General features: G+C 41.5%; 1 protein-coding gene and 1 long non-coding RNA gene across 3 annotated transcripts in view; one reads left to right on the top strand and one right to left on the bottom strand.

Annotated features, from left to right (window-relative positions):
* Positions 1–15,240: 15,240 nt before the first annotated feature.
* The window catches only part of LOC135101263 (uncharacterized), a 56,110-nt gene continuing 47,186 nt past the window's right edge, over positions 15,241–24,164 (top strand). For both annotated transcript variants that reach the window (XM_064004964.1, XM_064004963.1), the window contains exons 1-2: positions 15,241–15,390; positions 21,351–23,528. In XM_064004964.1, coding sequence (XP_063861034.1) covers positions 21,364–23,528 — 2,165 coding nt within the window. In that variant the 5' untranslated portion in view covers positions 15,241–15,390; positions 21,351–21,363. The remainder of the gene's footprint in view (positions 15,391–21,350; positions 23,529–24,164) is intronic.
* Positions 15,673–24,164, bottom strand: part of LOC135101265 (uncharacterized) — a 175,023-nt gene continuing 166,531 nt past the window's right edge. The window contains exons 6-7 of the long non-coding RNA XR_010269179.1: positions 16,872–16,927; positions 15,673–15,839 (exon numbers count right to left, since the gene is read on the bottom strand). This is a non-coding gene — a long non-coding RNA (uncharacterized LOC135101265). The remainder of the gene's footprint in view (positions 15,840–16,871; positions 16,928–24,164) is intronic.

The following is a 24,164-nucleotide window of genomic DNA, read 5'->3' as shown; positions in this document are numbered from 1 at the left end:
TGAAATCAATTGGACCATGATAGTCTACACATTTTGAAAACGTGATGTAATGTACTGTATCCTTACAAGGTTGTGGTCAATTAACTTAGTACTACTACTACAGTGTGTGTGTGTGTGTGTATGTGTGTGTGTGTGTGTGTGTGTGTGTGTGTGTGTGTGTAGTAGTAGTAGTAGTAGTAGTAGTAGTACTAATAGTAGTTAATGAGAGAGAGAGAGAGAGAGAGAGAGAGAGAGAGAGAGAGAGAGAGAGAGAGAGAGAGAGAGAGAGAGAGAGAGAGAGAGAGAGAGAGAGAGAGAGAGAGAGAGAGAGAGAGACTAAAGCCGATACTGCAGGCATCCTGTGCTTCCTTCTACCAGTCTCTTAAATTATACCGCAAAATTACCCTATCTTATTTCCTTCACTCTTTGTTTACAGGAAACTCCTAATTTTTTTTAGTTTCAGAGCTTTAATCTCAGACTTTGTGCCAGGATGTGATAGACTGTGATAGTCGATTACTTATTATGTAATGACATGAAAATAACATTGAAGAATTTTACAAGAAAAATTGTCCACTTTGTCTTCCCTTCCCTCACTGAAAGGCTAAAAGCTTTCTTGGCTCAGCCCGCCACACGCCATGCTCCCTTTCCATCAGTTTTAGGACCAGGTCGCACCGTGTATGGGGACGAGTCGTGCTTCTGTAGTGTAGTGTAGTGACCCTGTTGGTGGCGCAGCCAATCACAGGGCTCGGTAGGAGGTTGGATCTAAAGTCTCATGAGCAGCCAATGGGAGGCCAGCGTCGTCCAGCAGCTTGGAGCTCATGATGGAGTTATTTGCATAGAAATTAATTTGCAAAAATACTAATTTACACACCTGGCTCTGACACCCTCTTCAAGAACAGTAATGGTCTCAGGACCTTGGTTGTAGCGGCGCCACACAAAAAATCTTTGAATCACTTGCCTTCAGAAAGTACTAGCGATCAAAGCCGTGATTGACAAAAGCAGCGCCATGATTTCCCGCAGTAATCAGCCCGCGAGTAATCTGTCCCCGCGCCAGCAGCGGCTGGTGGCGGCCAGGAAGCAGGCGGCAGATCTGGAGCGCCGGCGTGCCCAGAAGTTTGCCGCTCGCCAGCGCGCCGTGAGCAAAGCGCAGAAGGCGCAGGAGGCCAATGGCCACTTGCAGGAGGAGGACTCAGTGTTCCGCTTTCGGTGTGAACACTGCCTCCTCCTGAATGAATGCGTGGAGTGTCGCAAGGGCAAGAGTGCTCTGCAGCTGCGCCGTAACCTACATCTCTACGTGCAGCAGATGCAGGAGAGCCTTGCGGCGCGGCGCGAGAAGGTACGCCAGCTCAACGCCGAGCTGGACGAGGAGCTGCGGCAAGAGCAGCGCAGAAAATACCGCGCCAAGTCCCCCGAGCGGGTGTCCCGGAGTGTCGCCAGAAAGCTGCGCTTTAGTTTGGGCGACGTGCCACAGCCCGTCAAGGAGCGCGAGCTACGGTACGAGGATTTCGCGGACACCAACCAGGGGCTCCTGCTACAGTGGGGCAACCGCCTCAGTGAGCTCCAGTACGACAGGCAGGCGTGGCGGCGTGAACTAGACGCGCTGGTCGCTAGGCGTGGTTGCGCGCCGGCGCGCTGAGTCTGCCCCCTGCGCCTTGAGAAGACGGCGGCTTGCAATGCGTAGCGTGAAGATGAGCTCATGCTCTTGAAATAAAATAAAATAAAAATAAATAAATAAGATTAAAAGGAGTAAAAAGTAAATAAATTTGAAAAATCAAATATAAAAGGATAAAATAATAAATAAATAAATAAATAAAGGGAAAGTGTGATTGCTGTATAAAGTAAAAAAAGAGTAAAGTAACTAACAACATTGCAGATGTAGACAATAAATGAAAACGAATAAAATTAAATAAAAATAAAAAAAAATAAAAATTAAATAAACAGAATAAACGCATCAAATAGATAAATAAAAATAAATAAAATAAAGAGAATAAAGCATAAATAAAAAGATAAATAAATGAAAATCAGTAAAAAGAATAAAACAATAAAAGCGTAATTAAAAAAAAATGTGGTAGTGTGGCGCAGCTGATTGAAAAAATAAAAAAAAAATAAAAATAACTTTGTCCCATTCTATCCCCTCCTGTACTGTCCTGTATTGTCCTTTCCTTTCCTTTCCTGTCTTGATCTGTCCTGTCCTGTTCTGTCCGTCCTTTCCTGTCTGTCCCGTTCGGTGCTATCCCGTCCCGCATCGTACCGTACCAACCCAACCCGACCCGACCCGACCCGACCCGTCCCGTCCAGTTCCGTTCCGTCCCGTTCCGTACCGTCTCGTTCCATCCCGTCCCGTCCCGTCTCGTTCCGTCCCGTCCCGTCTCGTTCCGTCCCGTCCCGTCTCGTTCCGTTCCGTTCCGTTCCGTCCTTTCCTTGTTGTTACTGTTGTTGCGGGGGATAGACAGTGGCGGTGAAAGAAGACGGTAAAGAGTAGAACATGAAAGGTGGGGAGAAGATATGAAGGAAACTCGTAGAGTGAAAAATGACGAAATAACCATCACTGTTGAGTGATAATAAATTTTAATATTAGTTTAGAGAGTTAGTGTAAATTAATTGAGTGGCATTTGTGTCTTTAACTGATTTAATTCATAAATAAATAAAATATATGAGCAATGTCTGATATATATTTGAGTGTATGAATAGTATTAATTTTGAAAGGTTTACGTGTATAATGGTCTCCGTGATGTCTTTGATATAGTGTTGATTGGTTTCTTGAGCCAGGCGTGTTCCCTTCCCTATTCGTGCTCGTGTATTGTGCTTGTGTCCATGATGTCCTTGAGTATGTGCATTAGTTTGTGTTTGATTTGGTTTCCCCTTGCATACAGTGTATTATTGATTGGGTCTAGTTTTGCGAGTGCGTGTAGTTCTTCGGTATTTTTGGCATATGGGTATTTTTCATTATAAACGAAGCGTAGTGCTTTGTTTTGTTGTCGTTGTAACGATAGCAAATGTGATTTAGAGATTGCGTTTAGAGCATATGCTGGGTAAGTAAGTATTTGGTAGTACGCTCGATTTTACAAGGTGTAGTTTGATGTTAGCAAGGTCCATCTAGGTCTAGATGGACCTTGGATGTTAATGTTTAGTGCATCGAATCTTCTAATGGCTAATGTCATTTGTGCTTTGTTTGCGATGTTTTTAAATGTGTTCTGAGTATCCGTTTATGCCCAATTTAAGCCCCAATATTTTACCGTGTTTTGCATATGGTATGTTGTTCTCATCTATGGTGACTGGTTTATTGTTATAGGCAGTAATGTGAATTTTTTTGTTTTGTTTTATTTTTGTTTTATTTCTCTTTCTATTCTCTTTGGTAACATATTTTCTTTTATTTATTCTTTTTTTTTTATTAACCTGCATATGTGATGATTTGTGTGATGTCTCCGTATTGAATATTTGTGCTCTCTGTGAGTGGTGTTGGAATGTGTAGAGTGTGGGTGAGATACTACTCCCCTGTGGTACCCCACTGTCAAGTTAGAATGATGGGCCAATGTAGTTATTTAGTGATATGGGTGCTGACCTATTGTCTAAGAAACTGCATAATACCTTGTTAAAGGATGCTGGGTAATTACTGTCTAAGAAACTGCATAATACCTTGTTAAGGACGCTGGGTAATTTTATTTGATTAAGCTTATACTGTAATCCACTTAGCCATACCTTGTCAAACGGCTTTGACGTCCCTGAGTGCAATGTAACATTGTTTTTTGTTTGATAACACTGTTGTTGCTATTGCCGTGACTGTGGATTTTGCTGTTCTAAGTCCATGCTGGGAGTCTGGTAGGATTTTATTAGATTCAAGGAATGTTCTTGTTCTTTTATTATTTTCTCAAAAAAATTTTCAAGATACTTCTAGAAGTGAAATTGGTCGGTAGTTAATTGCGTTAGTGGTTGGTTTGTTCGGTTTGGGGATGAGTGTGATTGTAGCGTGCTTGAATGGTTGTGGAAAAGAGCCCATGGAGAGAGCGATGTTTAGTAGTTTGGTGAAGATTTCGAGTACGTTGTCTGGTAGGTTTAGTGATGTGGTTTTATTTATTTTGTTTCACCAGGTGTGTTGTTTTTTTAGTTGTTTTATTGTTTGCTTTATTTCTTAGGATGTGACGTATGCTGTGGAATAGGTATCGTTACTTAGATTGTCAGGGTTGTCTTGTTCATTGGGTAGTATTTGAGCCTTGTTATTGTTGATGTAATTATCAACTAGCAATTCCGTATCTTTAACATATTGCAGATTTTCTGTGGGGCTCATTCAAAACATTATATTTGTTTATATTTGTTCTTTTTCTTCCAATTTGTATAGTTTTTTTTATTGTCTTGTATTAGATATAGCTTTGTATTAGTTTGGCTGCCTTTTAACGTCTTTATATTTTGCCAAAATTTTTGTGGGTCATTGTAAAGAGATAAGTCCCTTAACTTTGTTTTCCCAGTTCTTTTAATTCTTATTCCTGGGACCGTCACAGCCCCGTATATAGCGTTGGCCTCTCCGGGATTGGCCAGCGCGCTGCTGCCCTTCGGGCCAATCTCTGGTAAACTCTGGAACTCCCTGCCTGCTTCTGTATTTCCACTTTCCTATGACTTATCCTTTAATTTTTGACTACCGCTTTGGACCTTTTTCTGGGACTGGCATCTCAGTGGGCTTTTTTTTTTTTTTTTTTGGATTTTTGTATGGCCAGTGTCCCTCTTACATAAAAAAAATAAATAAATAAAATAATAATAATAATCACAGTGTTTCCCGCCTCCGGTCTTATCTAGACTACCAGCTCACTCCTTTCTGAATTTAGCGCTGCCAACGCCCATCTTCACTACTCGCGGTGCAGTGCTACTAATGTCATCCCCCCCATCGCAACAATAACAATATCTACCTACAGATCTCTCTCTCTCTCTCTCTCTCTCTCTCTCTCTCTCTCTCTCTCTCTCTCTCTCTCTCTCTCTCTTTAAGCGCCGCTTCCTTGAAGGACACATTGGTAGAGAATAAGGACATGAAATAACAAAAGCAGCAAGAAGCGCCAGGCCTACACGTGACAGGTCCTGTATAAAGCATATCTACCTGTTTCCATAATTTCCCCATCCATAAATTTGTCTAATCTTTGAAGCCTCTCTACTGACTCGGTACTAACAACACTCAGTCTTTTCCGATCATCTTTGAAAAGAAATTTTCTTTCTATATCTTCATTTTAAATCTAACTTTACCAAGTTTGAACCTGTTATTTCTTGCCCTGTTCTAATGACTGACTCTGAGGATCTTGTTCATATCACCCTTGTTATAATTTTCCCTTATACCTACAATTTAAAGACCTCTATCATCTTTTAATTAATCTACGCTTCTCTAAGGAACGTAAAATTCAAAGATTTCAGTCTTTTCATAAAAAAGAAGAAGAAAATGAAAAATCCTACCCCTTATATCGTTTTATTCTCCATATTCTTCATGCAATATGGAGACCACAGATCTGCACAACATAATTTATAATATGTGTGACCAGTGTCAAATATAACTTTAATATTACTTCGGGAATCCTACTTTTACCATTCCTAAAGATTAATCCTACTCTTAATGCTTTATTTCTGTCCTCTGGTTTATCTGACGGAGAACCCCCAAATCTTTTGTTGGCCTCTGCCTCCCCCAGAGCCTCATTCTTTATTGTGTACCTATGATATGGATTTCCTCTACCTCTGAATCTGCTAATATTAAATTGTATTTGTTAATTTATTTGTCAATTCCTTCATCAATTCTAAATCTGTCTTCAGAATGCGACTTAGTAAACCTATTTTCGTGTTGTTCGCAAATGTACAATAATATTGCTGCAAATCCTATAATAAGATCACCGACGCATAAAAAAAAAGAAAAATAATAATAATAATAATTCCTGTTCTAAAACTTATCCCTATGGTACCTCACTATAAAATAAATAGATAAATAAATAAATAAATACAACAATTTATCAATTAATTAATTAAATAATAATAATTATTATTTGCCCTAACTCAGATTTGGATTTTTAGAGATATTAGTTTATTATAACTTTGCTGCTTGTTGCAAAACCATGATTTTATCATCTAAAAATTTTCCTATCCATCACAAGCGCCCTTTGGTGGGGCACCTTAACAAACCTTGCTAATGTATATGATGTCGAAACTATCTCCATTATCTGCTACATCACAGTGTTCACTCAAGTTAGTGAAGGATAACTTCCCTTTCATGAAGCCATGCTGTGAATCCTTTATCATCCTATGCATATCTAAATGACCCCAAATGTTCCTTGTAATTACAGACTCCATTAGTTTATAATACCTATTATCGTAATTGAAGCTGAGCTTACTGGACGATAGTTCGACATAAAATATTTCTTAAAAATGGAAATTACATTTGCAATCGTGAATCTATGATTGCTTACAGATATTAACCAGCGGTTTACTAATGCATTCTTTTGAGCACTCTGAGATACATTTATTCCAGCAGTTTTCTTTTTTTTTTTCTTTTTTTTTTTTTTTTAGCCAGAAAGACTTCAACTCGCACAACAAGGCTGCAGTAGAGTTGAGGGGAAAATATGCAATTGCAATTTCAAAGAAGGAATGATAATGACAGCAAGAAAAGCAGCTTTACGGCGATCAGTGAGGAATTGAGGAGGAAGTCAATAAAGGCGAGGAGTATTTAGATTTATTGTACCATATTTCATTTATATATATATATATATATATATATATATATATATATATATATATATATATATATATATATATATATATATATATATATATATATATATATATATATATATATATATATATATATATATGTGTGTGTGTGTGTGTGTGTGTGTGTGTGTGTGTGTGTGTGTGTGTGTGTGTGTGTGTGTGTGTGTGTGTGTGTGTGTGTGTGTGTGTGTGTGTGTGTGTGTGTGTGTGTGTGTGTGTGTGTGTGTGCTCTCATAGCACCTCGGCGCACATGGCCAAGTGGGGGACGCGAACCTCGCCCTACGGAAAGAGATCAGAGCTCATAGTGACCGATCTTTGGGTAGGACTGAGACCACTTACACACCACACAACAGGACAGCGAAGTCACAACCCCTCGGATTACATCCCGTACCTACTTGCTGCTAGGTGAACAGGGTCTACACATTAAGAGACTCGCCCATTTGTGTGTGTGTGTGTGTGTGTGTGTGTGTGTGTGTGTGTGTGTGTGTGTGTGTGTGTGTGTGTGTGTGTGTGTGTGTGTGTGTATGTATGTGTGTGTGGGTGGGTGGGTGTACTCTCAAAGAGCGTGTCATGTGTACTGAAAGGACAGAGAGTTGTTCCATTCACACAGCGTTACTAAACAAAGTAATGCACGGGCACCCACCGTTGGTTCTGTACTGTGCTGGGTGACCAGCAGACGACCGTAGGTGAATCACACACACACACACACACACACACACACACACACACACACACACACACACACACACACACACACACACACACACACACACACACATACACACATCAAGGATTCTATATAAATATGTATATACATACGTTCCTTGACACACTCACACAGGTGATAACGGTGTGTGTGTGTGTGTGTGTGTGTGTGTGCTTATATACAGCACTACTTCTGGTAGAGGCATAGTTACTGGCGAGACAGCACAAAACATCCGATATTCTCAAAGTTGATTTAGCAAAAGCAGATGTAAGAAATTCCTAGTTCACATTTTCCAAAAGGCTGTGCTATCATAGTCATGTGGAAAGATGAGACGACAGTCGCTTGATACTCGTCATTGTGTTAATGTGTGTTAAGTTGATATGAGAATGAATAAGATTTTAAACACAATGAGTAAGAAGATAAGGGTTGTTTTACTTCGCTTCGAAATTACAGCGAGATCAAAAGACAGAAGCATTTTGTAACTTCTCCTTCATTTGTTCAGTACTTTCTGTTGTGAAGGTTGTCAAGTACACATTTTCACTTATATAACGTTTAAAGGATGGTGCTCATGGACTATAGCAACGAAAATAGTGAGTCAAGGTTGCTACCCTCTCCCACTCCCACTCCTATCGAAAAAAAAAAATAATAATAAATAATAAGCTGAATGCGCAGAAAAAAAAAAAGGTTCGATGGGTTGGCACAATGCAATTCTAGAGGTGTCTTCATACTCTCTTCCTGAAATAGTTCGAGCCGTAGGAAGATGAGAGAGAGAGAGAGAGAGAGAGAGAGAGAGAGAGAGAGAGAGAGAGAGAGAGAGAGAGAGAGAGAGAGAGAGAGAGAGAGAGAGAGAGAGAGAGAGAGAGAGAGAGCAGAAAGAAACAGGGTTATGAAGAGTAGAGAGGAACAGGGTAGGAGTTGGGGAGTGTAGAAAAGAATAGGGTTAAAATGAGTAGAAAAGAAACAGAGTTGGGAAGAGTAGAAAAAAGAGGGTCAGGATGTGTAGGAAGGAAACAGGTTGGGGCGAAGGAACAGGGTTAGGATGAGTAGAAGGGAGAAGAAGTGAATAATAGAAAGGAAAAGGGTTAGTGTAAGTAAAAAAGATCAGGGTAGACTTAAATAGAAGTGATGAAAGTTGAGTGAGTAGGAAAGAACATTGATAAGTCATGCATACATACATACATAATATAACATACAAATGATTGTCACATATCAGTAGGAAATATTTGCCTTGTAGTACTTGATTTTGATGTTCCTAGGTTGTGGGTTGCTTAGGTATTGGGTACTTATCTAGGAATTCATTCAAGGTCTCATCTGTTGTTATGATATGCTTTTGAGTTGATATTTTAAGTTTAACACAAATCTTTCCTTCTTGAGTGTAACATTGTTGGAACATATCCCTGTGTTGTTTCCTGATTTCCCATATTATCTTGAAGAGTGATCGGCGTTTAGCTGTGAGGCTCTCATTGATATAAAGTTTTGGTCTAACCGTTATACAGGCATTCATTATTTCTGCTTTCTTTTGTCTACTGTGTAGCTTAACAATAAGAGAGAGAGAGAGAGAACCATGCAGAAGTTCAGAGTTCACCTGAGTAAAGTCGTGAGCTTGGAATGCACAGTATGACGAGACAGTTCATGACAGAAGGTCACAAATGAATAATAGGGAAATAATGAATAACAGAACAAAGCTTTCAGGAAAAGCACTTTCAGAGTTAGAACATTCTCCATCTACCGCAGAGATCATACTATTTTCATTCCATTTTGTAGTATTTCTTTATTTACGTCGTTTTTTCCAAGAAATGTTATGATTCTGCTCCACGAGTTACAACATTATCTCCTCCATTTCCTGATATCATATAAAAAAAGATCCCATTTTCATTTTTTCTTCCTTCCCGTCTCTGTAATCTCTTCACATTATGAAAAAAAGTGTCAACTCCTATGTTGGATGGTTCTTAAACTTCTTCAGCTTTATAATTTACTAAAGATTTTTCTCTCATCTATTCATTCATAGCAGTGTACCTTTTGTTTAAAATTATACAATTACGTTTTCCTTTATGTTTTTCTCTATATTCTACTTTCTTCTTTTTTTCTGCTTTTGTAATAACCTTTTTAGGTCAATTGTCATCATCGTATTTACTGCATATTCTTTATATTCCTCTATTCATAACAGTAATATAGTCACAGACTCATATTCACAGACTTAACTCGGGTATTTTTAGCAGATACTAGTGAAAATTATTACGGTTCCCATTTTTTTTTCTTTTTATGATTCTACGGATTCTGCCCCATCAATGAACAGATGAAAAACCCATGAGAATCCGACTGGTTATGTCAGTGGGTTTTGAAAGTACTAAGAGATTAAAATATTAACACACAAATCATATTGTTGAAGCACTGCACTTTTTTATGCACGTTGTCTTCAAACATTTAACTTTCTTTCTTCATCTTATTAATTTCACAAGTGGAGGAGTAAGGAAAAATACAATATTCAAATTAACAATGTCGAGGAAAGTACTTAACAAAAGTTTGAGGGAAAGGCGAACATGAAAAAAAAAAAAAAAAATTAGACAATAGCGTTAAATAGTGAAGAACAAGTAAAAAAAAAAATAAAAATAAATAAATAGGTAATCATAGTAACAATAATAGTAATGGTTTCTTCCCAAATAAACACACACACACACACACACACACACACAAGAAAACATACTTTTTAGCATGATGAAATAATTAGTCTGGAAGTAAAGATAGGAGGAATATGTAATAACTTTGACAGCAAAAGTACAAGAAAAAATATTTATTTCAGTCAAAAGAAAAAAAAAAAACGAAGAATAGCACAGTGCAATGAGATTGATGTAATGGATGACGAATTACGGAAAATACAAGAACCTGAATGATAAGAGGGAGAGAAAAAAACACGTTACGAAAGGAGAAAATGGGAAAAACAGAGGACGAGGACGGAAATTCTGATTGTTTTTTTTTTGATAAAGAGAATGATGTTATGATGGAAAAAGACAAAAAAAAAAAAAAGTAAAATAAAATAATGAATAATGAGGCAAGACAAGGAGGGAAACAGCTCACAATGATCAAATAAAATAGAAAGGCCGAAAAAAAAAAAAATTGTATGTATAAGAACATACGAACGTAAGGGATGCTGCAAGAAGCCGTCAGGCATGCACGTGGCAGTTCCTGTATGACACATACCTATTTCCACTTATTATTTTCATTTATAAATTCATCTAATTCTCTTTTAAATATATAATATGAGGTAGATATTACCATAGGTCATAAAATTTAACCCTAAGCCTTTTATAGTTCTTTTCTAACACAAAGAAATCTGGTCAGGGAATAAGAAAAGAGAGCTAATTTTTCGTTCCTCTTTCCACCTACCCCTCTTAAATAAAAAGTGCAGAAAAGAGTTCCAGTTGAGTAGGCCGATTTAGTTTTAGGAATTGCTTTGATCCTCCTCCCCTGAAACTCTGTACAGAAACACGTGTTTGGAGAGTAACTGTGAAGGCTCCATCACCTTATTTTGATAGGACAAACTGAATAACACTTAATGAGTTAGAAAATACCTCAAAAATATTTCAAGTACTATACTATATTAGAACTCTGGTGGGAACACTGATATGGTGACACGCGGCTGATTTTTAGAACCAAGAAACCACTACATACATTTTTTTTCACATGACACACATAGAAAGTAAAATAAAAAGAAATCACAAAAAGGTAAAAAAGCTAGAAAAAAAAATCGGTTACAATTTATTTTAACCGTTTGCACTTTGATACGAGACAATTATCATCAACATAAGAAATGTACGAAACTTTTATAAGCATCTGCAAGAAAGTTATGATTGAAAAAGAACAGATTTTGCAATTTCTACCCAGTTTAAAGATTGCATGTGGCTGTCTCAGAGTGATCGGTAATTAGGAAAAGGTGTACCAAGTGGCAGTCAAAGGGTTCAAGCTTCTCCTGGCCGTATTTATTCAGATAACGCCGTGGCTGATAAGGAACATAATTGAACGCAAGGACAACCCGGCCAGCAAGGTCTACGCGAGATTTCTGTCCACACTGAGATGGCCTTCGGACACCTGTGTTATCGTTTCAAAGACGCACCGCCCCAGCCAAGCTCGCCCTGATAATGTCAAATGGCAGTGCCCCGCCAGGAAGTGAGTCAGTGGGTGACACTACAGTATATCGAAGGACTGGATGCAGTGTTGCAGCAATGGTAATAATAATAAGAAAAGGGCAAGTAACAATAACAACAGCAGCATCAACAGCAGCGACAACAACAACATCAACAACAAGAACAACAACAAAGCAACAATAACAACAATAATAGTAATGGTGATGATGATGATGATGATGATGATGATGGTGATGATGATGATGATAATAATAATAATAATAATAATAATAATAATAATAATTATTATTATTATAATAATAACAACAGAAATTATAAATAACATTACTATAACAGTAATAATAACAGTAATATCAATAGTAATAACAGTATGAAATAACAATGAGACGATATTAAGAAAATGCTGACACCACCACTACCATTACCACAACCACCACCACTACTACCGCTCACTGCTACTACTACTACTACTACTACTACTACTATTACTACTAGTACTACAACAAATACTACTACTAGTACTATTAGTACTAGTACTAATAGTATTAGTAGTAGTACTAGTACTATTAGTACTAGTACTACTACTACTACTACTACTACTACTACTACTACTACTACTACTACTACTACTACTACTGCTGCTGCTGCTGCTGCTGCTGCTGCTGCTGCTGCTTTTGCTACTTCTATTTTTTTTTTTTTTATGTAAGAGGGCCACTGGCCAAGAGGAAAAAATATGAGCAAAAAAAAAAAAAATAAAATAAAAAAAAGCCCATTTATTGCTGGTTTTCATATAGATGTCAGATAGCATGGCAAAAAACAGAGGATAAGTGTCTTGAAACCTCCTTCTTGAAGGAGTTAAAGTCATAGGAAGGAGGAAATAAAGACGCATTCAGGGAGTTCAAGAGTTTACCAGAGAAAGGGATGAATGACTGAGAATACCGGTTAACTCTTGCATTCGAGAAGTGGACAGAATAAGGATGAGAGAAAGACTGTCTTGTGGAGCGAGGCCGCAGGAGGAGGGGAAGCATGCAGTTAGCAAGATCAGACGAGCAGTTTGTATTTTTTTTTTTTTTGTGTAGGAGGGACACCGGCCCAAGAGCAACAAAAATTCAATAAAAAAAAAGAAAAAGAAAAAAAGAAAAAAGGCCCACTGAGATGCCGGTCCCCGAATAAGGCCCAAAGCAGTAGTCAAAAATTAAAGAATAAGTGTCTTGAAACCTCCCTCTTGAAGGAATTCAATTCATAGGAAGTGGAAATACAGAAGCAGGCAGGGAGTTCCAGAGTTTACCAGGGGAAGGGATTGAAATACTGGTTAACTCTTGCATTAGAGAGGTGGACAGAATAGGGGTTAGAGAAAGAAGAAAGCCTCGTGTAGCGAGGCCGAGGAAGGAGAGGAGGCATGCAGTTAGCAAGATCAGAAGCAGTTAACATGAAAATAGCGGCAGACAATAGCAAGAGATGCAACATTGCGGCAATGAGAAAGAGGCTGAAGACAGTCAGTCAGAGCAGAGGAGTTGATGAGACGAAAAGTTTTTGATTCCACCCTGTCTAGAAGAGCGGTATGAGTGGAATCCCCAAGACATGTGAAGCATATTATATACATGGACAGATAAGGCATTAGCAGCTTGAAAAAAAAAAAAAAAAAAAAAACTGGCGGAGACGTCTCGGAACACATAACTTCATAGAAGCTGTTTTAGGTAGAGATGAGATGTTAAGTTTCCAGTTTAGATTATAAGTAAAGGACAGACCGAGGATGTTCATTGAAGAAGAGGGAGACAGTTGAGTGTCACTGAAGAAGGGGGGATAATTGTCTGGAAGGTTGTGACGAGTTGATTGATGGAAGAATTAGTTTTTAAGGCACTGAACAACACTAAGTTTGTTCTGCCCCAATCAGAAATTTTAGAGAGATAAGAAGTCAGGCGATCTGTGACTTTCCTGCGTGAAATGTTCACTTCCTGAAGGATTGGACGTCCATAAAAAGACGTGGAAAAGTGCAGGATAGTATCATCAGCGTAGGAGTGGATAGGACGAGAAGTTTGGTTTAGGTCATTGATGAATAATAAGAGAGTGGGTGACAGGAGAGAACCCTGAGGAACACCACTGTTAATAGATTTAAGAGAAAGAACAGTGACCGTCTACCACAGCAGCAACAGAACGGTCAGAAAGGAAACTTGAGATGAAGTTAAAAAGAGAAGGATAGAAGCCGTAGGAGGGTAAGTTGGAAATCAAAGCTTTGTGCCAGACTCTATCAAAAGCTTTTGATATGTCCAAGGCAACAGCAAAAGTTTCACCAAAATCTCTAAAAAGAGGATGACCAAGATTCAGTGAGGAAACCCAGTAGAGCGGCCTTGACGGAACCCATACTGGCGATCAGATAGGTTATGAAGTGATAGACGTTTAAGAACCTTCCTGTTGAGGATAGATTTAAAAACTCAAGATAGGCAGGTAATTAAAACAATAGGACGGTAGTTTGAGGGATTAGAACGGTCACTCTTTTTAAGAAACAGGCTGAATGTAGGCAAACTTCCAGCAACAAATAAAGGTAGATGTTGACAGACAAGGTTGAAAGAGTTTGACTTGGCATGATGCAAGCACGGAGGCGCAGTTTCGGAAAACAATAGGAGGGACCCCATCAGGTCCATAAGCCTTCCGAGGGTTTAGGCCTGCGAGGGCATGGAAAACATCATTGCGAAGAATTTTAATAGGTAGCATGAAATAGTCAGAGGGTGGAAGAGAGGGAGCAACAAGCCCTGAATCATCCAAGGAAGAGTTTTAGTAAAGGTTTGAGCGAAGAGTTCAGTTTTAGAGATAGATGTGATAGCAGTGGTGCCATTTGGTTGAAATAAAGGAGGGAAAGAAGAAACAGCTATTGGAGACGTTTTGGCTAGTTGCCAGAAGTCACGAGGGGATTTAGATCTTGAAAGATTTTGACACGTTTTATTAATGAAGGAGTTTTTTGGCTAGTTGGAGAACTGACTTGGCATTGTTCGGGGCAGCAATATATAGCACATGAAAATAGCAGCAGAAGATAGCAAGAGATGCAACATTGTGGCGATGAGAAAGAAGCTGAAGACAGTCAGTTAGAGGAGAGGAATTGATAAGACGAAAAACTTTTGATTCCATCCTGTCTAAAATAACGGTATGCGTGAGACGCCCCCGAAAAAAAAAAAAAAAAAAAGTGAGGCATACTCCATATATGGGAGGATGAATCCCTGTACAGAGCTAGCAGCATGGGAGGGGGGAGGGAGGAGAAAAACTGGCGGAGACGACTCAGAACGCTTAACTTCATAGAAGCTGTTTTAGCTAGAGATGAGATGTGGAGTTTCCAGTTTAAATTATAAGTAAAGGACAGACCGAAGATGTTCAGTGTAGAAGAGGGGGACAGTTGAGTGCCACTGAAGAAGTGATAGTTGTCTGGAAGGTTGTGTCGAGTTGATAGATGGAGGAATTGAGGCATTGAACAATGAATGCCTCAATTCAAACTAAGTTTGCTCTGCCCCAATCAGAAATTTCTGAAAGATCAGTAGTCAGGCTTTTCGGGTGCAAACAAAATGCACGCTTAGATAACGGCCTTGTTTGCTTGCCCATACTGAGATGGGAAGTCAAATCTTGGTCAACAAACCCGGGTTAGCTAGGCAGCCAACCAACGTGAGCGACGCGGCAGCCTTCGCACGGTCGCTCGGTCGCACCAGAGCCTCAGTATCCTAGTGGCGGTGGTTGAGGGAGGGTGTAGCGTCTCCTTTCCCTGTGGTCTGACTGGTGGCATCACTCGCCTCGCAGTGCGCGCTGACTCGTTTTACCCTCTCGTGAACTCTTCTTATTGCACGTTTATGGGTAAGTGCCGTGGTTAAAGGCAACTTAAGAGTATGTTAACGTAAGTTCAAGTCCACGTTGTCAAAAAGGTGCGGAAAGCTTAGATTTAAACAGAAATACTTACACCATAATCTGTAATTTAAACCCAAAGAACACGACGCTGCAGGTAAGGAGAGTCAAAGCTCTTTATTTTAGGTATCTACGGTCTTACAGAGAGGATTACAACACAAAACATCCCGTATATACTTTCCCTACAATAGTTATGTGGAAAAAAAGTGAAAAAAAACGACAATGTTGGTGACAAAGAACAAAACAAAAGCATTCTGCAGAGTGGCTCTGTTTGTGATTCTCCTGGTGATAATAGTGATGGATGCTGCTGTTGTTCTTTTGTTGTGGTTATGGTTGTGGTTGTGTTGGCGGGAGCGGTGGTGCCCCGCTAGTCATACCCCTTGGCACTCCTACCCACCAGCCTGGAGGAAAGTAGAGAGGGAAGGAGGGAGGGAGGTAAGAAAAATGGAAGTAGTCATTACCGACAGTGGACTTGACTCGGTACGTTAGTCACGAGAGAGAGAGAGAGAGAGAGAGAGAGAGAGAGAGAGAGAGAGAGAGAGAGAGAGAGAGAGAGAGAGAGAATCATAAAAATACAAACAGACAAATGAGGTAAAGAGACAAAGACAAAGACACAGACACATAAGGATACATTCTTAAACCCTGACGCAAGATTTCACGGAACAAGACAAAGCTATGAACGAGTGCGCTGAGCAAAATTTTCCTTGTCCAACGAATATGTATCTTGGAATCTACTCCCCCTCCTCTCTCTCTCTCTCTCTCTCTCTCTCTCTCTCTCTCTCTCTCTCTCTCTCTCTCTCTCTCTCTCTCTCTCTCTCTCATCTGCCCATCACCCAGCACCTTAATGACGTCACAGATTCTTAAGTGCTACGCTGCCCTTCCCCGACAATGACATGGCGAAATAACTTACATGTGTGTGTGTGTGTGTGTGTGTGTGTGTGTGTATGAGTGTGTGTTGCCCCAGGGTAGCATCTGCCAACACCCGTCACGGAAAAGAAGATAATAATAGGATTACGAAGATTACGGGCACGGTATTCGGCGGGGCATTCCTGATAAGGCTTGTGGGCTTTATGAATCTCTCTCTCTCTCTCTCTCTCTCTCTCTCTCTCTCTCTCTCTCTCTCTCTCTCTCTCTCTCTCTCCCCTTTTCTCAAACATTTTTTTGGTAAGTGGTGTTGCATTTTTTCTTTCGTTAAAAATAGATACCCAGTGTCAATTCTAGCATCAAAAATCAACTTACGTTACGCACGCACGCACGCACACACACACAAAAAAAAAAACAAATAAATAAAATAAATAAATGAAAAAAATAAAAACAAATAAAATAAATGAATAAATAAAATAAATAAAGATAATAAATAAATAAATATATACATATATAAATAAAAATAAATATACAAATAAATGAAATAAAAAGAAGAAAATCTCACGTACCTGTGGAATAGCTTGTGGCAAAACTCGTAGTGACAGGTGTGGGTTGGGTGACTTACCTGTAATTAGGAGAAATCAGTTAGAGTAGAAACCAAGTCATTTCTACTTAAGTGTTTCACATTCCATTTCATTTCACTGACTATTGTTTTTGAGCAGTTTTATTTTGCCACCTTTTTCTTTTTGTCCTATCACTTGTTTTGTTTAGGTTATCTTGTTTGTTTTGTCTTTGCAGTTTATTGTTTAAGAATCCGTGTTTGTTTTGTTGCAAGGTGATACGGTTTAGCTATTTTTTTCCAATCTCTTGTTATTCATTAGTTCCTGTTTCCTCTTCTTTATTATACGTGTGTGTGTGTGTGTGTGTGTGTGTGTGTGTGTGTTTGGTAAGATTCAGTAGATGAAATATATCATACTTTAGTAAATAAAAAAATGACAGGACGTAGAGAGAGAGAGAGAGAGAGAGAGAGAGAGAGAGAGAGAGAGAGAGAGAGAGAGAGAGAGAGAGAGAGAGAGAGAGAGAGACTTAATAGTGCGATGTAAAATAAACCTTACAGTATTCGTGATCAAACAACTGATGTCCATTTTCCAACTCGTGCGATCACACAGACATACATACACACACACACACACACACACACACACACACACACACACACACACACACACACACACACACACACACACGAACAAAACAAAACCTCATAAACATCAGAACAATTGGACTCCTCTCCACTAAGTCATGACAAGGAACACGTTTGAGGGCGTGGAGTCTTGGAGAGGCAGGGGTGGATCAGTCTCACGGGGCTCTCTCTCTCCTTCTCTCTCTCTAGGCCTCATCTGTGCTTCACACACCTGGCACAGTGAAGAGACAGACACACCTACTCTGAAACACGCACCATAACATCTTCCTCCACCATATTCCCAACACGTATAGCTTAGAAACGTGAGGTGAGGTGTTTAGATCTTAAACATCGTTACATTGGTAGAAAGATAAGCTTGTTTACATTGGCAGAATAAGACCAAGATCCCCCGTAAGGAGAGCGAGGTATCAAAAGTCACCGCAGGGAAGAGAAGGGTGTGAAAGAGTGAGGGAAGGGAAACGGGTGCTGAGGGGCAGGGCAGACAGTAATGGTGATGGGTGGAGGACAGAGGGAGCACGAACAAACACCATCTTCGGCCCGGCGTCCCCTGGGGTAGTGCGCTTGCCTACGCAGTTTGTTTTCGTTATGTCGCAGCCTGTCTGAGTGTGAAGAATGGGATGGAGGAGGAGGAGGAGGAGGAGGAGGAGGAGGAGGAGGAGAAGGAGCGGGATGAAAATAAGCAGAAGTAAAAAAATGAGGAGAATGGAGAAAAGAAAGAGACACTGGTGGACGGCGAGAATAAAAGAGGAAGGAGGAGGAAGAGAAAAATGAGGAAAAGGAACGAAGGGCAGAGAAGGAAGATGGGGGAAGGAAGAAGTGTCGGAGGAGAAAGAGAAAAGGAGAAGAAGCAACAAAGGGCAAAGAAGGAAGATGAGGAGATACGTACATAGAGCAGAGAGACGTCAATGAGTGAGGTGTTGCAGGGGGGGGGTGATCGCCACAACATAACCAGTATACTAAAGACCCCTTCCCTTCTACGTCCTTCAGGCGCAGGGGGAAGTAAAAGAATACTGAACACTGAACATGGCTCCTATCACTCCCCGACCCCTTCTCCTCACACGCCGGTCACCTCCAACCTGGCCATGATGCCGTGGTTGCCTGGTGGGGGCAGGTGGTGCGGTGTTAATTAAGGTGCGTGCTCCACCCAACCCATGCAGGATAAATGTAGTGGCCCCGAGGAGTTTACTTTTATCGTGGTGTAAATGTTCGGGGCCGATACTAAAGCCTGAGGATGATAATTTCTTAGTCAGGAAGGGAAGGGATGAGATGGGATTGAAGGAGAGCAGTTCAGTAACACGGTCTTGGTATTAAGTTTTATCAATTTTATCCAGACCAATAATGATACTAAAGCCTGAGGATGATAATTTCTTAGTCAGGAAGGGAAGGGATGAGATGGGATTGAAGGAGAGCAGTTCAGTAACACGGTCTTGGTATTAAGTTTTATCAATTTTATCCAGACCAATAATGATGCTGGTGGTGGTGGTGATGGTGGTGACGATGATTTAATGATGGTGATGATAAACAAAACAATGCAATAGTAGTAGTGGTAGTGGTGGTGGTGGCATTGGTGGTAGTAGTAATAGTGATGGTGGATTTTACTACTACTACTACTACTACTACTACTACTACTGCTACTACTACTACTACTACCACCATTCCTGCCAATAATAATAATAATAATAATAATAATAATAATAATAATGATAATAATAATAGCAGTAATAATATCTTTGTTCTCTCCTTTTCACTCATCTCTCACTCCCCCGCCCCTTTTTTTCTTTATTTTTTTTTTCTTTTAACGACAAACTACACTGAAAACCAACATACCCTTCAGCAACTCATTATGGGAATTCTTGGGGAAGGGTGAGCACCTGAGACAAGAAGATTGGGGGCAGGGGAGGTGGAGGGGCAAAGCAGCATTAGCAGGTAATCTCTCCCTCCCACTTGCAACCCACGCCAGCCCTCTCCTCACACCTGCCCGGCCTTTATCCCTTGCGTGTGAGTGCCGAGTTTCATCAGAGTGTTAATCTTTCCTTCCGGCGTATTCAGATGTGCATCTTGATTTTTTTCTTTCTATATTCTGCTTCTCTGTATTTATTTTTTATTCCACATTATTTGTTTTGTTTGTTTCAAATTAAACATATGCATTTGTTATTGTTATTATTATTGTTGTTGTTGTTGTTGTTGCTGTTGTTGGTAGAACACTTCCCGGCCTGGTTGGAAGAACACTGCTACTCTATTCACTGTGCATCGTAAAAGGTGACCTAGGGAAGACAGAGAGAAGGGACTGGACATACCAGCCTCTGTATTTGTATTCTTACAACGAGACTAGTATTGTCTTGGCATTTAAGGGGTATCTCTGACCGGTGTATATATATATATATATATATATATATATATATATATATATATATATATATATATATATATATATATATATATATATATATATATACACATAACGAGTAGTAGTAGTATTAGTAGTAGTAGCAGTGGTAGTAATAGTGGTGGTGGTGGTGGTGGTGGTGGTGGTGGTGGTGGTGGTGGTGGTGACGGCGGCGGCGTAGTACAGTGTAGCAAGTCATGTAGAATTATGTGGTTCGTAGAGGGGCGGCGCGCTGATGATAACAGACTTCTTATCGTAATGGATCAGTCGCGATGAATCACAGTGAGTCTTGCTGCGGCAAAACTAAGAGTGGCTGAGAGCGTCGGATGTCCATTTGATATGATAGAACATTATATGTGGGAAGGGGCAAGCCATCTTAATTTTTGCTGTTATTCTTATTTGCTATTATTTTGATTTTTGTTGTTTTTTGTTTTTGTTGTTGTCGTCGTCGTTCCTATCGTTGCCGCTGTTTTTATTTTTATCACCTTCATTTTTTGCATCTTATTACACACACACACACACACACACACACACACACACACACACACACACACACTCACACACGAAGAGGGCATGGGTGCCGATCACGGGTGCGACACGTGAGCCTCAAGACCGTGAGTGAATTACACACAGAACAGAACGCGCCAGGCAGGGGTCGGCAGCAGGGTGGCAGCGAGCACTGTCTCCTCGGCACCGTGACTAAACCGGTGGTCTCATCCTCGTGTTTCACTCTCTCATACATTCGCCTTCCTCATCGTTTTTGTAGCGTGTCTAAATATAATTGTTTTTATTTGTCTCTACTTTTTCTTCCCTCAATGTTGCACGCTGTAATGATGTCAGGGATTGTTTGGGATCAAGGTAATGAATCTATAGTTCCTCCAGGAGGCGTGTTTTTTTTTTTTTTTTTTTTTTTTTTTTTGTTGGTGTGTCTTGATCGGGAGCAGCAAGGGCGCCCTCTACTGCTGACGTTAACCAGAGGGAAGTGACGCTGATGGTTTGTGTTTGCCTGCACGTCTGAGGGTTGATTGTAATGGGACAATAGTTGTGTCTGCTGGAGACTGACGCGTGGATTGTTGGAGTGTGACGGGTTGGCGTGACGTGGGTGGCTAGCGCTTAGTCTGGCAGGTCTCTTGTCTTTCCTTTATTGTTTTGCTCGCTAACCTTAACGTGCGGCGTCTGAATATTTACTCCCATAAAAGTAGCGAGAACTGTTGATGGTGTTTTATAATGGAGATTATAGTAAGAAATATTATCATAACGTCCTTGAGTCTAGTCGCTGCGTTGTATTAGTCTTTGCTCTTTTCTTCCCGGCTGTGTATCAGGCATGGACATTTATATTTCTAAAGATCTTTAACTTCTGGAGTGCTGTTTGACAACAAAAATTATCGTACAAAACATTATCATAACTTATTTATGGTTATCCGTGTTTTTTCATTCATCTTTACTTTTCCTTGGCAGGTGTGCACCAGATATGGAGAGCGGGAGGACAGCAGGCGAGGGCCGAGAGGGACGTGGCCTGGTGGCAGGAGTGAGAGCCGCCTTCAGAGGCAAACCTAAGGCAGCCCCCAAGCCTCGGTGTGACGGACCCGACCTCGACGAGGCTCATTGCCACACACCTTCACCACCCTCTGCTTCCGCTGCGAGGAGCCAAAGGTCCCCTCGGTCGCCCATTCTTGGCTGGAGGAAGTTGAAGCACAAAGAAAGCCATAAAGGAAAGGAATGTGCAAGAATAGAGGAGACGAGGATATCTGACAAAAGTGGTCAGTGTTCCCGCTCGCAGGCACTCAGACTCAGCCACCATAGCACAGCCAACTATACCAACTACACGCTAAGCTCCGGTCTGGGGCTGGTGGGGTCCTCAGAACAGACTAACGGTTGTTTCAGCAGAAATATAGAAAATCACGTTCGGCCTCGAGAAATGTCTCCTTCATGGCAGGTCTCCAAAGGTATCATGTCGAAAAAGCTGGAGGAAAATGATAACAGTGATTCCTGCCGTCAGGAGAAACTGATAGAAAGATGTGTGAATGGTGGCGCAGTGTGTAAGGCACCGGAGGGCAGTGACAGTGCCAAAGTGACACCAGGTAGTGACATGTGTGGTGACCATCAAGGGACGGTGGTGAGTCACGTGCGAAAGTGGGCGGACGTGGAAGGAGAGGGAGAACATGACGGGAAATTGTGTATAAGTGAAAAGAACGATGGAGATTTAATAGAGACGCTATTAACCGACGATGCATTCCAAGACAACAGACGTCTGGAGGAGGCGCGGCGGACCCAGGAGCGAGAGCCGTGGCTGCGCTCCGCCTTGGCCTACAGTCTGAGGGTGCCACAGTGCCCTAGGAACGAGGTGGTTGTGCTTGCCCTAGGGGTGGACCAGTACGTGGAGGAAGTGTTTCGATTCCTGGACCAAGCTGGGACAGGGAAGGTTGGGGTAGAGGATTTTCACGCCTTGTGTCGAGTCTTGGGCTTGGAGGATGAAGGAGTGAAGAACGAGGAACAAAAATGCCGGTGTTTGGGCTCCACCTTGACGCTGCTCGGCTCCTTGAATGACTCTGCCGCCAGTGATACGGTGTCAGAGGCTCCCTGTGCCGCCCACCTTAGCTTCAGGGAGTTCCGGGAGAGGCTGTGTGAAGTGTTCATACGCAACGCTGACGCTCACAGTTTGCTGTCCCTTGGAGCTCGCAGACCCGCCAATGCTCCCCTCGTGAGCTCGGTGGTCAGCGTCCAGCGTCGGTATGAAGTACTCGAGGCCATCTCACGCAAGTTGGCTGAAGTGACGGCGCGCCTCAAGTGTGAGGAAGAGAGTCTAAAAGATGAGGGCAGCGAACCAGTGTGTGGCAAATGTCAGCAAATGATTCATGTCGACCGCAACTCAAACATCTCGCCACGTCCTCGTCATGTCGAAGTCTCATTCCTCCAGCGACAAGTTCTTCTTCAGCAACAGGAATTGCAGTGTCTGCGGGAGGTGATTGATGACCTGCGTGTTGCTCTTCAGAGCTCAGATGCAGAGAACCTTGCGTTGCAGGTGCAGGCCCTGAAGCTTGCCCGCTGGCGGCAGGGAGCATCCTTACAAGACTTATCGTTGACTGACGAAGAGGACACCATCGACAACCTGCTGCGGCAACTGGCCGAGTTGGGTCCCCAGTCCATGCTAGGTGCCCCTCCAGCACCGCCTAAGGACGAACCCCAAGAAATGAAGGAAAAACCCCCTCCCTCTCAAGATACTGAGCGATCAACAGCTTCCAAGCGTGACCTGCCTGGTACAACCTTCCCGTCAGGTGACGCCTCCCTGGAGGACGAACTGCAGGCCACTTATGAGGCACTGCAGACAGCAAGAGAGGAGCAGGAGGCCACACAGGCTGACCTACAGCAGACTGTAAGTCAACTTCAGCAGCGAGAAGCTGAACTGAGGAAAGTAGAGGGCAGCCTAGAAACAGCTCAGTCTGCCCTGGGTCAGGCACACGCTGAGAATCTTAACCTGGTGACGGAGGTGGCGGAGGCACGCACCAGCCTGCAGGACAGTCACTCCAGGCTGGCTCAGGCGCTGAATGAGCTGCAGCAGGCCAAAGACATCATCATGCAGAAGGAAAAACAGCTGGAGGAGACGCAACTCCGGCTGGACCAACTTAGGGACTCCAAGTAAGTAACCACAAACTGCTGATGCATCACCCCGGGCAGTGCTCAAGTGACCCTGCTCATCCCGGTGCCTCACACCTTCACCACATGTCACTACTACTCATCCCGCTCCCTCACACCTTCACCACACACGTCACTACTCCTTATCCCGGTGCTTCACACCTTCACCACACATCAATATTCCTCATCTCGGTCCCTCACACCTTCACCATACATGGTCACTACTCATCCCAGTCTCTCATACTAGACTCACATATATTCAATACACATTTCTGTATTCCATTCATTCCCACTGTACGCAATTCGAACATTCTTCTCGACAACGCCTTTGAAATTAATATTTGCCACATGAACCAGCAAGGCCGCGTGCTCGTAGTACACCGAACCAGTAACAGCAACAAGGAAATCATTTTTGTCTTTTCTTATTATTCCTCTGACTCTCCCTCCTCCTCAGAGAGAGAGAGTCATTAATCATTCAGTAGGTGTAAACAAGTGTAAGAAGAAATTGTACTAAACGGTTATAAACAAGAAAAACAAACTCAGGTGACCTTAAGAATACATCCTTAGAACACACACACACACACACACACACACACACACACACACACACACACACACACACACACACACACACTCGGA

This window comes from Scylla paramamosain, chromosome 6, assembly GCF_035594125.1.
Source record: "Scylla paramamosain isolate STU-SP2022 chromosome 6, ASM3559412v1, whole genome shotgun sequence".
NCBI lineage: Eukaryota > Metazoa > Arthropoda > Malacostraca > Decapoda > Portunidae > Scylla > Scylla paramamosain.
The sequence above is the reverse complement of the archived record's forward strand: the minus strand, read 5'-3'. Positions and strand labels throughout refer to the sequence as shown.